The 17,134-nt window shown below is 34.3% G+C and overlaps 1 protein-coding gene across 1 annotated transcript; it reads right to left on the minus strand.

The window, feature by feature from the left end:
• Positions 1-1,576: 1,576 nt before the first annotated feature.
• On the minus strand, positions 1,577-3,291 carry LOC107886178 (CRAL-TRIO domain-containing protein YKL091C). Its single transcript, XM_016810033.2, has 6 exons — positions 3,121-3,291; positions 2,567-2,825; positions 2,452-2,488; positions 2,267-2,372; positions 2,056-2,166; positions 1,577-1,983 (listed from the first exon to the last, which is right to left on the minus strand). The coding sequence occupies exons 1-6, from the start codon at positions 3,235-3,237 to the stop codon at positions 1,867-1,869; spliced, it is 747 nt and encodes a 248-aa protein (XP_016665522.1). The 5' UTR covers positions 3,238-3,291; the 3' UTR covers positions 1,577-1,866.
• Positions 3,292-17,134: the final 13,843 nt, after the last annotated feature.

Raw genomic sequence — 17,134 nt, forward strand, 5'->3', positions numbered from 1 at the left:
ATTTATCTAAGTGTTCTTTTAAATAAAAGGATTGTATTCTAAAATCTTTCCAAGTTTTCGACATTAAGATATTAATTAATCAATTAGGTACCAATTTTGGGCGTTACGAGGGTGCTAACCCTTTCTCGTGCTTAACCGACAACCCTTTTTCTCAAATTTCGTAGACTAAAATCATTGATTTAATAAATCAATTTTTTTTAAATAATCAATCTCAAGGTGATTCGATCACATCTCGAAAAAAGATCGATGGCGACTTCATTTTTGTTTTTAAGTCGACTCACGTTTTTCAAATTAAAAAATGGTTTTGACAATCATAGTGTCTTTATTCCGGATATAATTTATTAACTTTTTATGTTTAAAATAATCTATTTTCATTATGGATTTGTTTGATTACTTGTTTTAGCTTGCTTGAAAATTGTTAGTATAATATTTTAATGGTTTAGTGCTTATATGAAGAATTTTCTAATTAGGTGAAAAACGTTATTATTATTAAAGTTGTGTAGGAGGTTAAAATTTTGGCATTTTGCTAGTGAAAAAGTTTTTGATTAAGTATTCATAATTTTCTAAACTTTAGTTAAAAGTGAAAAAAAGAAGTTATCTGACACCAATAATTTGTTAAAAGAAAATAAAAATTTTAATAATAGTAATTAATTCATACAATTATTTTATTTAGAGTATTTAAATTAAAAAAAAATTCTTACCTAAAGGAAAAAAAATGCATATAAATAATAATAAGGTATATATGGCTAAAAACCAAACTAACCTAACTCAACTACTAATAAACAATTCTAGTATATAATTTTTGCCAAGAGCAAAAAGACTTGCAAAAACAAAATTCTCTCCCACAATTTAGGCCTCATTATGAGTCAGGTTATCTGTCCAGATTTGAATGTCCATTCGAAATGTGGAAATTTAGGCCTCATCATGAGTCGGGTTATCTGTCCAGATTTGAATGTCCATTAGAAAAGTGGGAGGGTTTGGGAAAAATATAACTCGAAAAATGAGTTTGAAAAAAAAATAAAACCCGTTTTCTAAATGAGAAATGAGTTGGGCCTCAGGTAAAATTTTTTTAACCTGAGCCTGACCCAAATTTAGCTAAAATTTTTCTGTTGCTATTTGCTATTGTTTTGCTATCATTTTGCTATTATATTGTTACTATTTTGTTGTTATTATTTGAATATTGTATAACTCTTATTTTATTGTTAATTTTGTTACTATTTTAGAGACATTTGCTTGCTAACTTACAACTATCTTAATATTATTTAAGTATAAAGATTTTTTTAATGCATTTTTAATTTGTTGGGAAACATTTATTTTAATGTTTTTATTGTATTTGATATATTATATTTTTAAAATTTATTTTTATATAAAAATTAATATGTAAAAGAATCTAATATGGGAATGCTAGGCCTGGCCAAGCTTGAGTTTAACATTTTTACCTAGAATGGAGTTAGACAAAATTTTATACTTATTTTTTGAGCTGAGTTTAAGACATAGAAAACGAGCTTAAAATTTTGTATCAATTCAGCCTGGCGCATAATTAGGTCTACCCATCTTAAAATTGGAAAGTGAGAAATTTTACGAAAGCAGGACAAACTTAGAATAGATTTGGGCTTAACCTTACGAAATAAGCCCGCCCACTCCAACTTACCTGTTTTCTCCATAAGGCTTAGTCCAAGCTACATGGCAATGCACATACATACATGGAGTGAAGAAGTTGTGATTCAACTCACCTTTGAGGATACCGTACTTCAAATACATAAAAAGAAAAGTGGTAAAAGTCATCTTCCAGTATATATTGGATACGTATGTCGACACAATATAATTTTTTCAAGCCATTCATCGGTAGCAAGGTATTATATATGATTAACTGTTGTGAATAGGAACCAATTCAAGTTTGCCACCCAATGTTGCAGGCAGCTGGCTCTCGTCTATTTCTTCTAGCAGAGTTGATTTGAGTGATTTGTTATCAACGAATATTATCTGTAACACACAGAGAAACAGTTAAAAGATAGTGCATTGATTTGTTCTTTCAGAAGTGGTAAGGGAGGTTACCTTTTTCCTGGTTTTTGGGTCGATGAAAGGGTAAACAACTTTCCATGCTGTCATGAAGATGTATGGTGCATGGACTACGAACAGCTTTTCAAGTCTTTCAGGGTAATAATCCTACCATTGAACTAAAATGTTACATTTTGATCAAACATTGGGATTGTTAGGGCAAAACATACACAGTTTTATACCATAGTTTGAATTAAAAGAGTTAAACCTGTACAAGAGATAGAGCTGCAAGGTATGCACGGATGTCGCTATTTGCGTATCCCCATCCTTTAAGATCTCCTATCACTATGAATTTCTCTTGCCCTGGTGGCATCCTGCCACCATTACAAGGTTGCATGAAATACTTATCCCAATTGATTGGTTGGATATACAAATATGAATAAAAGATATTACCTTGTGATTATTTTATCGAAAAGGTAGACTATAAAACCTGTAAGGGAAAATTCAAAGTCATCATCGACCAAGACATTTTGTGAATTTGTGGAAGTTTGAAAAGTAAAATACGTACGCTTGAATTCATCCACACCGCCTTCATGTTGGAAATGTCTTGCAGCAAGAAGAAGGGCTATCGGTCGTCCTTTCTTGTCCCAACCTTGCAAGAACATCTTATTCTGTTGGATTTCATGCCTGATTTCGGATGGTGAAATGGAACCATTGGGAACAAAGTTTCGTTTCCAGTTGAGGTATTTAAGGAACATGTTTGATGCTTTCTCTACATCTAAATCACGAGCTCTTAGAAATCTTCTCAATGTCCCATCTTCAACTTCCTGCAAAACCCCAATTTCATATACGACTCAAATCAAAGAAGAAAATCTGAATCTTGGAAAAGAGTTTCCTTGTTGGTTAAACTAAGGCTTTTACGTTTATCACAATATGGCAAAAAAGAGAGATGAAAAGATATTTTAGGTCTCTGAGTCTGTAAACCCAGTTTTAATGAAGAAAAGCAGCCAAAACATAAACAGACAAAGAAACAACAATAGCTAACAATCAAAACACCAAACTTGAAAAACCTGCAATAATCACGGGGAAAACAACAATGGTAAAGAAAAAAGGCACACTCACCTTGGAAGATGGATCTTGTTTTTCAACCAAGATTCTCATAAGACTTATCTTTGTCTTCTCAATGTTCTTGTCTTCTATTTCCATGGGGTTATTCATTTTCTCTGAACCCATCATCATAGTTCTCAGTTAAGTCTATTATACATATATATACGTATAAACATACAGTAACGTTTTTTCTTTTTCTTCCTCAATAAATAGGCTTTACTTTTTCAGCAAAGAGACAAAATGTAGTCCCTATTGGTTACGTACTCAACAATAAATTAGAAACAAGTTCAAAGAAAGCTAGAAGATCACCGCTTCGAGATATAGTGGTATTATGGGAGTTTAACTACATATTGAAAGGCCATGTTGTGTAACGTAGGGTTAGGTAAGCTATATTAAGCCAGGTTGGATCCCAACATTAGATTCAATTACTCTAAACACTAATTTCCCTTTCATGATCAACATTAAAAATGATTAACATCATTCTATTTATTTTTTCCCATATATAATGGTAGATTTCAAAATAAATAAAACAAATAAATGCAACCTAACTAAGTTTGTTTTATGCTTAAATTATTTAAGATGTTTATCTTTTATTTTAGTAAATTTTTAATGTAAAATTTCAATTATTTATACTAAGGGTCTGTTTGTTTGCCAGTAAAATGTTTTCCGAAAAATGATTTCTGGAAAATGATTTACTTTTGTGGAAAATGATTTACTGAAAATATTTTCTGGTGTTTGGATGAAGCTGTGTAAAATATTTTCTGTTGTTTGGTAGATTTCTTGAAAATATTTTCCGTAAAAGTTGTTTTTACATATATTAATAAATTTATATACATATTAATAAATTTTTATATTTTAAATTATTTTTACATATATTGCAATGATTTATTTATAAATAAATAAATTAAATTAAATATATAATAATACTCAATTATTAAGCTACAATATTAACCTTCATAAATTGAAAACAACCAAAGTCAAATAAATTATTTGTAATTGTGTTAAAAAATAAAAAATAAGAATTGAATAATTATAAATTAGCTTCTAAACCACAATTAATACTAGAAATTAATAATATTATCCAAATGCATAATTAGTAGTACACCACATAATAACAACATTATCCAAGTGCATAACTAAATATTACACCACATAAAAGTATCAATATCTTCAACCTTGAGAAAATTTTTGAAGCCAAATTTTTTATGCTTCTTATTTTTAACTAAAAAAGCTTTGGCCTCGGATTCATGACTCACTAGATAATCAAACACAGAACACAAGAAGTCATCATGAAATCCTTCTTCCTCCATCGACATCACTTGTTCGTAAAGCTGTGGTGTCTTATCCGCAGTAAATTGTTCCAAAGCATTAGCAATTTTGCCAAGTTGTTCACCCACAAATTTAACTTGTTCATCAACGACACTTTCTTGAACATTTTTCTTTTACGTTTGGATGTGCCAGATGAAGATACATTTGTTCTTACCTCTTCATCCTCTTCATTGTAGCAGTCTAGAGGCACAAATCTTGGTTACCATCATCCAAATCTATGTCAGCAAATGTTCTGGCAAAACTCCCTATTGCCATATCTTTGCCAACAACCAAAGCCATTTAATCATAATGATCAATGCTTTTATTCAAAAATGGTTCATACTTCTTATGTGCCTGTTGGATATTATACACAATTAGAATAACAAGTATAAAATAATTGAAATATACTTAACATATATATATACATATATTACCATCACTGCTGCATCATATGTCGCTCTATCACATGTGATCATTTTCATGTTATCATCCCATCCAAAACCACTTTCACCTCGAATTTTGCATATAATTTGCCATTAGTTTTTTATAGTCCTCAAATGATTTTCCACATGCTTCGCATCGTATTGGACTTGAATCTTTCAAAAATAGCTTCGACAACCCGTTTAATAGAAATTGTTTTGAAAGTATTAAAAGGCTTATTTCCTTTCTGGGCTTCCTCTGCTAGAATTTCAAGAAAAACATGTTCCATTGGTTTTGTCCACCTGAATTGCTTGGAGGTCCCTTCTTTGTTGCCCTTACCCATTCTACATTAATAATTGTCATTGTCAATCATTTCGATATCCAACAAGCTTAAAACATAATAAATTCAATATCTAACAAGCTTAACATAATCAATATCTAACAAATTCAAGACATAATAATTTCAAATCCAACAAACTAAAAATTTAATATCATTATCCAACAAACATTAACAAAAAAAGAACAATTTTAATACTAAAACATGCATAACATAGAAACAACAAACCTAAGACCTAAACCTACCTAATATTTCTAGCCATATAATCAGTCCACATAGTTTGTGCAATTTCGTCTCTCTTAGCAGACCATTCTCTTGCTTCTTCTCTTTCTTCTCGCTCCGTAAGAGTTGGTATTATCAAATCAGACTCAGACTCCTCGTATAATCCTTGATTAAGTAAATCATTAGGATCAACTCCCATGATATGATTATGAATGATACACAAACCAAAACTATATCTACTTGAGTTTGAAAATTCCAAAATGGTTCAGCATCTAATACACGAAACCGTTTCTTCAAAATCTAAAAAATACGTTCAATAGTGATTCGCAATGATGAATGTCGAAGATTAAAGAGTTCCTTTGCATTTTCAGGCCCCTAAGCACTAAACTCTTTTAAATGATATCGGACACCACGATATGGGGTAATATATCCATTTCGGATGGCATATCTAGCATCAGCAAGATAATATTTGCCTACAATTTTACAAAACATAATTAATACTAATAAATTATGAGCTTATTAGAACTATTTGGTATTTAATGATAATTATTACCTTCTGGAATTCTTAATCCTTTTGGGCGTGAAAGTGCATTACTTAAAATACGAGAATCATGTGCACTACCTTCCTAACCAGCTAGAACATAGGAAAATTTCAAATCAAATGTAATGGCAGCCAATACATTTTGTGTCGTCCCCCTTTTACGGCTACGAAATCTTCCTTCAATGCTAGGTGGAACGGATGCACGAACATGAGTTCCATCTAATGCTCCAATACAATCTTTAAAATAAGGATAAAACCTTCGATTGTTTCTGATTTCACTAGGAGTTGACTCATCAGGTGATCTAATAACTAGTTTATACAATTTCAAAATAGCTCTCAATACAATCCTAAAGTAACGGTGAACTGTCTCAGTTGATCTATAATATCTAGATCCAATCACTCGAAACCTTTCATTATGACCAATTATATGTAAAAATATCACTACTTGCTCCCTAATATTCACAGATTTAGTTGATTGTAATAAATTATTCCTACTAAGAATATCACATAAATTAAAAAAGGCAATTGGTCTCATCCTTATCATATTAATACAATGTTGGTCACCACTATATAAAATACTATTAATATAATTTTCTCTTTCATAATCTCGATTCACGCGAGGGTGAGAAGTAATTTCCTTCCTAGTTTTTAATTTTTTAATCCAAAGAGCCCCAAAAGCTAAAACTGAAGCCACAACTGCAGCAATTACATTTTGATGTTGACTACGATCCATCTACACAAAACAATGCCACACAAATATTTGATCACTACAAAAAAGGTGCAAGCTTTTCATAAGATCACATATATGAATAAAGCTACCATGACTAAAGTGCATACATACATATATGAAAATTGATATCTAATACACTAGTAGCTCATGAAGATATCCAAAAGTCAAGACTTTAAAGATATATATTTATTAAAATAATTATAACGACTGAAATTATTTTTTATTAATTAAAAAATTTGAAAAAAAAACCTTTAATAATGTCGAATTTTTATTAAATCTATGTTAGTATAGATTATTTTAGGTTAAATTATGGTTACTAGTTATTTATTATATTTAAATTTATGAATTAAGAATTAATATTTATATTTTAATTTGATATTATTTTATTATTTTATTTTTATAATATCATTAATTCATGCTAAATTGTATTTTATTTTATTATTTTTATCTGATACAAATACAACTAGAATTCATGCTGCCCCAATAGAGAACTAGAAATCAACTAGCATACACCCAATATCAGTCTCTGATCAATACACGAGAGTTCTCAATACGATAGTGAATATGAAAATCTCAACACAAAAAAATCAAAGAAAAGCTGGAAATAAATAATTAGAGAAAGATGATTCAATCTTTTAGCATTCAAATTGCACACCTCTCAAAGAGAATGAACATCCTATAAATAGAGCCAATAGCAAGAGAAAAGGAACTTGATAAGTTTTGCTAAATAATTAATAAATCTGTTATACCAATGCTTCAAATTTGAAGTCGTCAACCGATAATAATAAAGCAAAAATCATTATTCAATAAACTGCTCATGATCAATCATCTATTTGGCTAAGGAGATAATGAAAGAGTTAAACTGTTGAAGTTTCCTATATCTAGATAACCGACCGAGTGACCCATAACATTGTTTTGTCAAAAGATGCCAACTGAACCTTTCAATCTAAGAAATTGAAAACATCATACTAATTAAACAACAATATTATATGTGCTGCTTTTTAGTTATACGTTCAATTTCTCAAACTTAGATATTTATCTCGAACTTGAATCAAATATACAAGAATCAGATAAGCACAGTTTAAACTCCTAATGTGCTGTTCGTACGTTGCATTTTGCAAAAAGCTTGCACATGCTTTATAGGATCAATTTGCATATTTTCACAGCTCACACATTACTACAGCTCACACATTACATAGCTTGCATATTACACAATTCGCACATCATTGTAGCTTACAGATTACACAGCTCACACATCACTATGACTCGCAAATTACACAGCTCACACATCATTACGACTCGCACATTGATATATACATATACTAAATCAGTTGACATATAAAATCTTACTAAATCGGGTAGCACATAATTACTTACATAGGATTCGCACATAAGTACCTTTCAAGTCGATTTACTCAAGCATTACAAGGACAATTAGCACATATTTTGCCAAAGCAGTTTACACATACCTTATAGTAGCTATCCACAAATGCTTTGCAAAGACAATGCATAAATAATTTACAGTTACACATGACTACCATACATAGTAATCTGATTCACAAAAAAAATTTCACAGTAATCTGATTCACAACACATACCATCGAATCGGCAGCAGAAAAATCTAACAAAAATTCCATTCAAAAACAGAAGAATTACCTGAAACAACAACAGAATCTTGACGAACAGCAACAAGAAGGTGAATCTGAAGAAAGATCAAAAGAAAAAAACCGGTTAAAATTTCAGGCATAAAATCGGCTAAAGAAACAAAGAAGGCATAAAATTTTAGGCTTGACTCCGGACACAGGCTAATTACAGCAAATGATGTATTGTAGTATCCTACGAAATGATATTTTATTCGTAGTTTATTAAATTTCATTATATTGTAGTATCCATCTATCCCAATACAAAAAACACAGGTCAACATTGGCAAAGGTAAAAAATATTGACAGAAAAACACACAAGTGGTATGAAGAAGAGTCAAATTTGTTGAACATCAGTGTCATTTTCTAAGGTAGTCCAATGGAGTTCTTTTCTCTCACTTGGACTAGTGTGATTCCTAAAATACATACATCACATGGAAATACAGCCAGCACAAGTAAATTATTATATCAATGTTTCTAGTAACTCATGATCAAACAGCCCAATTCGTTCATTCATTCATTAAAAAAAGACAAAAGCCAGGGGCAACATTTCAGCTTTCTATTCCTATTATATATAACAGACATCATCTATCCTTGTCCTCATATGCAACATTAAACAGAGGAAAATTAAAGAAAGAGAAATTAAGAGCAGCAGAATGTGATCACTGAATCTGTTTAAGTTGAGCGACGAGTAGTAAGTATGTATATATATACATTTACATGAAGCAGTCAGTAAATTATTTTATCTCAAATCCACAAGAAAGATGAGAAATTTTTTTTTGGGGTTTATTAAGATTAAACAAAACTAGCCTCTCAGGGCTATTTTATAAAGCTTTTGGAACTGTGGATACAGTTCTTGCACTTCAAATTTACCAAAATAAAACCCCTGAAAATCCCCCCAAAAAAATGGTAACTAAAAAAGAGAAACCATTGGATTTGAGAAAGGGTAGAGCTTTACTTTAAGCCAAGGCCCGAAAAAAAAAGCTTTATGCAGGAAGAGAAAAATGCCTGCGAAAGAGAGAGAGAGAAATTGCATGAGAAAGAGAGAAAGAGAGGGAGAAAGGAAACGAAATACTAGCAGCAAGAGAACAGAAATTGAACAGCAGCAAGAGAAGGGGCCTTACTTGGATGAAGGAGAAGCACGGGAAAATGTCTTACAGAAATTGAAACGGTAAGACATTTTTTCAAAATGTAAGGGATTTTACGCGTGATTTGGAAAATGTTTTCCAAATGGAAAAGATTTTCAGGCTACCAAACACTGGAAAATGAGGAAAATATTTTCCGAAAAATGAAAGACAACCAAACAAACACACCCTAAATAAAAAATGTTTGCTCTCTACTAACCTTAATGCTAAACTTGTTTTCCCAATCTGCCACGTCTCTAGTCTTCTGTTTCTAGCATGTTTTTTTGTTTCTAGATTTTGTATTTATTTTTCTCAGTTTTGACGGCTTTGGAGTAGCGTTTTGCTTGATTTTATTGTTTATTGCATGTTTTGATTTTTGAGAATAGAGAAGGATTTGGCTGATTTGTCATTAGATGATGAGGAGGAAGAGACTTTACAGGTGCAGGGACAAATTGGTTCTGTGATTGAGGATACTAAGTTCTGTTTGGTGGGGTGTTTTTGGACGGCCAGTGTCATTTACTTTTTGGCAATGAGAAGTATGATGGCAAATCTTTGGCATTCGATTAGAGGGGTTCAGATCTTAGATCTGGGAGAGAAAAGGTTCTTGTTTAATTTTTTCATAAAATGGATATGGAGCGTGTTGTTAATGGGACTTCTTGGACTTTTAATAATCATCTTTTGCTGATTCATTGTATTGAGAAGGGGGAAGATTCATTGAAGGTTCCATTGATTTTTGCTTATTTCTGGACATAAGTTCATGATGTACCCTTAGGACTTCGTAATGAATCATTAGCAAGGCAATTTAGCGACTTCCTTGGAAAATTTGTGGAGTACGATAGTGATAGTTTGGGTAGAGGATTCCAAAACTACTTATGTGTTAGGGTTTGTTTAGATGTTCGCTGACCATTAAATAGAAAAAAAAGGGGTTATGTTCTCCCCATGAAATTATGGTTGTTACTTTTAAATATGAGAGATTGACATTATTTTGTTTCTTTTGTGGTCGTTTAGGGCACTGTGATTCTTTTTGCCAAGCAAGAATGTCATTAGGGGTTGAGGTAGTTGATGTAACACCCCTCACCCGTATCCGACGCCGGGATAGGGTTCGCGGCATTACCAAAACTTTTCAGTTAAAGTATGTTGACTCGACTCACCAGGTTTAGCTCAGAATTGAAACTTACAAGCATTCGCATCTCGTCCTTTAAATGGGCCTCGAAGGCTCTAAATATACATAGAGATGATTCGGGATAGGACTGGGAACGTTCCATAACTTTAGAAAATTTCCTTATTTAGAAGTGTCACACGCCCGTGTATGAGGGGCCGTGTGATCACCCACACCCGTGTGGTCTAGGGCACGTCCATGCCTTTAACCCTTGGGCAACACTGACTTTTAGACACGGCTAAGGCACACCCCCGTGGGCTCACCCCGTGTCCAAAACTTGAGCATTCTGTTAAATTAACACAGCCCAGACACACGTCCGTGTGTCCTACCCTGTACTAATTTGACTTAAAGTTTTTGGTGCAGGGGACACACGACCATACCACACGCCCATGGAGATGGGCCATGTGTCACACACGGCTTAGACACATGCCCGTGTGTCTAACCATGTGGACTTTAATAGGCTATTTTTCAATCCTTTAGTCACCCCTTTTACTTCTTTTTCTTAAAAGATACCAAATTCAGAGTAAAACATGATTATACACTTGTAAATGATCTTGATGAAGTTGGTAGTATGGAAACTTCATATCATTGGTTTCATACAAAAGGTTATTTCCCATCTAGTATTTATGGGTTCTTATGTTATTGTAGCACATTCAAAATTTAGCTCGTTTTTGATCCCATTGCCACTTGTAGCAACCCATCATAATGGAGCATAAATATGCATATAAAGGTAGATCATAGCCTACTTTCAAATATACCAATTTCCATGGCCTTATACAAAAAGATGGATGCATCTTTACATGCCTTCATTTGGCAATTCAAATGAAACATATGACAAAATACTCAAAGCCCTATACATGCCATTAACAAAATAGAAGTGTCTTTTTACCAAAGCTTGACTAGTTGATAGTGTGTTACTTTTCCAACCGTCTTCCAATCCTTATGAGTCCTCGAGCTCTATAAAATAAGGAAAAGAGAGGGGGTAAGCATTTTCATGCTTAATAAGCTCGAATAACTGGAAAGTAAACTTATCGAGTAATTAGCATACATCCATACTTAATTCATGAAATCATCCATTATGAAATGATTTCCTATCACATGCACTCAATCACTGAGTTAGTCACATAATCATGTATCATGTAATTTAACTAGATGAGCTCATCATTCAACATTTCATTCATATATGTATATCTCATGTTAATCTCGTTGAGTTTCTAGAAAATCTCGATGGAATACCCATTATCTGTCAATTCATACGAATGATCATTCCATATATGCATTCCCACGAACCTAACATCATATGGTGGGATTACCAGTCTAGACAAAATCCCCCATTGTATGAACTCGTAAGGTGATGTCAGGATTACCAGTCCAGGCTAAATCCCTTATAGCGACAAACACCCTTAATGAGCCCGGAACTGAATTATCAGTCCAGGCTAAATTTCAGAGCCAACTCAGATTACCCGTCCGGGCTAAATCTGTAATGCACATATATTCTTCAGGAGGCTCGATCATTTAAGGAACACTTGTCCGGGCTAAATTCCTTTCCAAACTTGAGATCACGAATTACCCGTCCGGGCTAAATCCTTACTGCAACACATGCAGGATCTCAATTCACATGTAAAGCATGGTTTATCTATCGAATACCCTTTTTAACCTCAACCGAGATAGTTATCAACAAGTCATTACCAAATGTGCATTTCATGCATTTTCATACCATCAATAAATGAAAATATCATGCATTCATAAATCATACAATTATGCATATTAGGATTTTACTTTAAGTTATCCGAACTTACCTGGAATTCTTTTCGGGATTGTGTTTCAGTTATTCCGAAACCTTGCGTTTACCACGATCGACCTCTGAAATTTGTTCCTCGGTCTATAACAGAAAAATTAATTCATTAATACCCCATATTATACATTTTAAGCTTAATATCTACCCCAGTTCAAATGACCGTTTTGCCCCTAACATTCGACATTTTTTTACGATTTAGTCCCTAGGCTCATATAATGAAACACATGCAATTTCTATCTTACCCAAGCTAACCGAACATTTTTCTCTCTTATGGAAACCCATATTTTTCATTATTTTCCTCATTTCTACCTCACATTTACATCTTTTACAAAATAGTCCCTATAAGGGTTTTTCATGAAAACCAACTTGGAAAAGATGTTTAACACACATTTATCTTTCATATTCCTCCATAATCCATCAAAATACCAATAACTCATGCATGGGTAAATTTTTAAACATAAACCCTAGCATGAAATATGGGTAGGAATGGAAAGAGTAAGCTACTGAGATTTCAAAAATACAGAGAACATGAAAAACGGGCTCGGGAGCACTTACTATTGAGCTTGAAAATTGAAGAAACCCTAGCTACAGTGTCCTCCAAATTTCGGCAGCTATGGGAAGAAGATAAGCATATTTTTTCTCCATTTTTCCCTTTTTATTTCATTAAAATGCCTAATGACCAAAATGCCCTCATGCCCTTTCTTTAAAATTTCATCCATGCAAGCCCATTTTTGTCCAAAAATTTAGAATTTGGGAAAATTACTCTCTAAGACATTCTAATTCATAATCTAAAGCAATTTCATACAAATTGCTTCTAGAATCCAAGTTTTGCAATTTATTCAATTTAGTCCTTAATTTTCAATTGGAAACCTTATACTTAGAATTTCTTCGTGAAACTTTAACACATGCATATATTCGTATTCTAGGCCTCATAATAATCATAAAATAAATATTTTGATGTCAGATTTATGGTCCCAAAACCACTATTTTGACTTGGCCCTATTTTGGGATGTTACATTTCTCCCCCTTAGGGACTTTCATCCTCGAAAGTCTTACCAGAAAACAGATTCGGATATTGACTTCTCATAGTTTCTTCTAGCTCCCATGTGGCCACTTCTACACCATGTCGATGCCATAGAACTTTTACAAGAGCCACATCTTTATTTCTCAACTGTTTAACTTCACGAGCCAATATCTTAACCGGTTCCTCTCCATAAGTTATCTCCATAACATGGATACATGGAACACATCGTGAATCTTATCCAGTTCGGATGGCAAAGCCAAACGATAGGCTAACGGTCTAACTCTTTCAGTGATCTCGTACGGTCAGATAAATCGTGGACTCAGTTTACCTTTCTAACCAAATCTCAATACCTTTCTCCATGGAGATACTTTCAGAAATACTCTATCCCCAACTTGGAACTCAATTTCCTTTCTTTTCAGATCAGCATAAGACTTTTTCCTATCTGATGCCGCTTTTAAACAATCCCGTATCACTTTAACTTTTTCTTCAGTTTCTTTGATCAGATCAACTCCATGAATCTGATTTTCCTTGAGTTCTGTCCAGTACAATGGAGTTCGGCACTTCCTACCATACAAGGCCTCATAAGGTACCATCTTCAAACTTGTTTGGAAACTGTCGTTGTAGTTAAATTCTACCAATGATAGGTATTTTTCCCAAGTACCCTGAAATTTGAGGATGTAATAACGCAACATGTCCTCGAGAATCTGAATCATCCGCTCAGACTGACCATCGGTCTAAGGGTGAAAAGCTGTGCTAAAACTCAACTTTGTACCCAAGGCTTCTTGTAACTTCTTCTAGAGTCTCGAAGTGAACCTCAGGTCTCTTTCCGAAATAATCGACAGTGGTACTCCGTGCAATCTTACTATCTCAGAAATGTTCAAACCGACTAATCTATCAAGGGAATAATCCATCTTTACCGGGATAAAATGAGCTGACTTTGTCAATTTGTCCACTATAACCCATATGGCATCTTTCTTTCTCGGAGTCAAAGGTAATCCTATTACAAAGTCCATGGTAACTCTGTCCCACTTCCATTCGGGGACCATTACAGGCTGTAACAAACCTGAAGGCACTTGATGTTCAGCTTTAACTTGCTGACATACTAGGCATTTCGATACAAATTCAGAAACATCTCTTTTCATGCCGTTCCACCAGTACATCTTCTTTAAATCGTTGTACATCTTGGTACTTCCAGGGTGAACAGACAAACGACTGTTATGTGCTTCTTGCAAAATCTTCCGAATAAGTTCATTGTATTTGGGTACACAAACCTTATCTCTGAGCATCAAACATCCATTAGGACTAATTCGAAAATCGGACTCAATACCAGACTCACATTGAGCCCTTTTTGCTTGCAAGTCATCATCATTAAACTGGGCATCATGAATTTTCTGCAGAAATGTTGGCCTAGCCTCCAGCTCGGTTGGAATTGAACCATCACCAAGCAATGTCAAATGGGTATTCATGGTTCTCAAGGAAAACAGGGATTTCCTACTCAATGTATTGGCGACCACATTCGCCTTTCCCGGGTGATAGTCGATAATCAAATCATAATCCTTAATTAGTTCTAACCATCTCCGTTGTCTCAAATTTAATTTTTACTATGTCATCAAGTATTTAAAACTCTTGTGGTCCTTGAATATACGGCAAGTCTCGCCAAATTTTCAAAGCAAAAAAATAGCGGCAAGCTCTAGCTCGTGGGTTGGATAATTCTTCTTGTGAGGCTTCAATTGCCGTGAAGCATAGGCTATCACCTTGCCATCTTGCATAAGCACACACCCTAATCCATTTAAGGATGCATCACTATAGACCACAAATTCTTTTCCCGATTCAGGTAGCACTAAAACAGGAGTTTCGATCAACAATGTTTTTAATTTCTTAAAACTTTGCTGACACTTCTCTGCAATTCAAACTTAACGTCTTTCTGTAGCAGCTTCGTCATCGGAGTCGTTATCATGGAAAATCCTTTTACAAACCTTCGATAGTAACCGGCTAAGCCTAAAAAGCTTCTAACCTCAGTTACATTCTTAGGCGGTTTCCATTCAACAATTGCAGAAATCTTACTTGGATCAACTCAGATGCCTTCACCCGAAACTATATGACTCAAATATCTAACTTTTTGGAGCCAAAACTCACTCTTGCTAAACTTAACATACAGTTGCTTTTCCCGCAAGGTCTGCAACATAATTCCCAAGTGCTTCGCATGCTCTGTCTCATCTTTAGAGTAGATCAAAATGTCGTCAATAAATACAACGACAAACTTATCCAAATATGGTCGAAAGAACCTATTCATTAGATCCATAAACACAGCCGGTGCATTCGTCAGCCTAAACGGCTTGACAAGAAATTCATAATGGCCATTCATCATTCTGAAAGCTGTCTTGGGTACATCCGAGTCTTTAACTCGCAGCTGATAATAACCAGACCTCAAGTTTATCTTGGAGAACACGGTGGCTCCTCTCAACTGGTCAAACAAATCATTGATCCTTGGCAAAGGATACTTATTCTTAATAGTCACCTTGTTCAGTTGCCGATAATCGATACATAGCCTCATCAAACCATCTTTCTTCCTTACAAACAACACGGGGGCACCCTAAGGTGAAAAACTTGGCCTAGCAAATCCTTTATCCGTCAGTTCTTGTAACTGTGCTTTTAAGTCCTTCAGCTCGGTAGGTGCCATTCTGTACAGGGCAATAGAAATGGGGGTCTTCCTGGCACCAATTCAATACCAAACTCTATCTCCCTTTCAGGAGGTAGTCCGAGTAATTCCTCCGGAAACACATTTGGATACTCACATACTATCGACACAGACTCAATCTTCAATGCAATTTCTTTAGTGTTCATCACAAACACAAGGTAAGCTTCATATCCTTTTCTCATATATCTCTGGGCAACCATTACCGTGATTACAATCGGCGGCGAACCCAATTCTCTTGATTTGACCCGTAGAATCTTACCATCCGGGCATTTTAACTTAATGTACTTACTACCACAATTCACTGTTACATCATGAAGGGCTAACCAATCCATACCAAGTATTATATTAAATTCATCAAATGGTAACAACATAAGGTTAGCCGGGAAACAACAACCTTGAATCGTCAAAGGACAATTCTTACAGGCTTTATCAACTAGAACCGACTTGCCTAATGGGTTCGACTCTTTAATAATGAATTTCGTAGGTTCCACAGGTATATTCATACTAGACGCCAATCTCATGCAGATATATGAATGCGTTGACCCCGGGTCAATTAAAGCAATAACACTTATATTAAAAAGAAAGAAAGTACTCGTAATAAGATCAAGAGTAGAGGCTTCTTCTCAAGCACGTATCGCAAACGTTCTTGCCAGGGCTCGAACCTCTGATTTTGCAGCATCTTTCGCCACAACTCGACTGCCACTAGCACTCCCAGGGTATTTCAGAGGTCTACCTCATGGAATGGGAGCACTCGACTTCGGAGCTATTTCCACTTCTTTTTCATCTCGTTTTGGGCAGTCTCTAAGAAAGTGATTAAGAGAACCACATCTGAAGCATGCGCTGCTTTTCATTCGGCACTCCACGAAATGAAATTTGTTGCAGCTCTTACACTTCAATTTTTGATCATCTACACTCTCCACACTAGTCACCATCGAGGAGGAAGACTTTTGACCCCGTCACTTAGAGCTTCTTGATCTACCCGAATATCCCACTGACGAAGTGGAGCGTTCATGTAGGCTCCTGACTTT

This window comes from Gossypium hirsutum, chromosome A03 (genome assembly GCF_007990345.1).
Source record: "Gossypium hirsutum isolate 1008001.06 chromosome A03, Gossypium_hirsutum_v2.1, whole genome shotgun sequence".
Classification (NCBI taxonomy): Eukaryota; Viridiplantae; Streptophyta; class Magnoliopsida; order Malvales; family Malvaceae; genus Gossypium; species Gossypium hirsutum.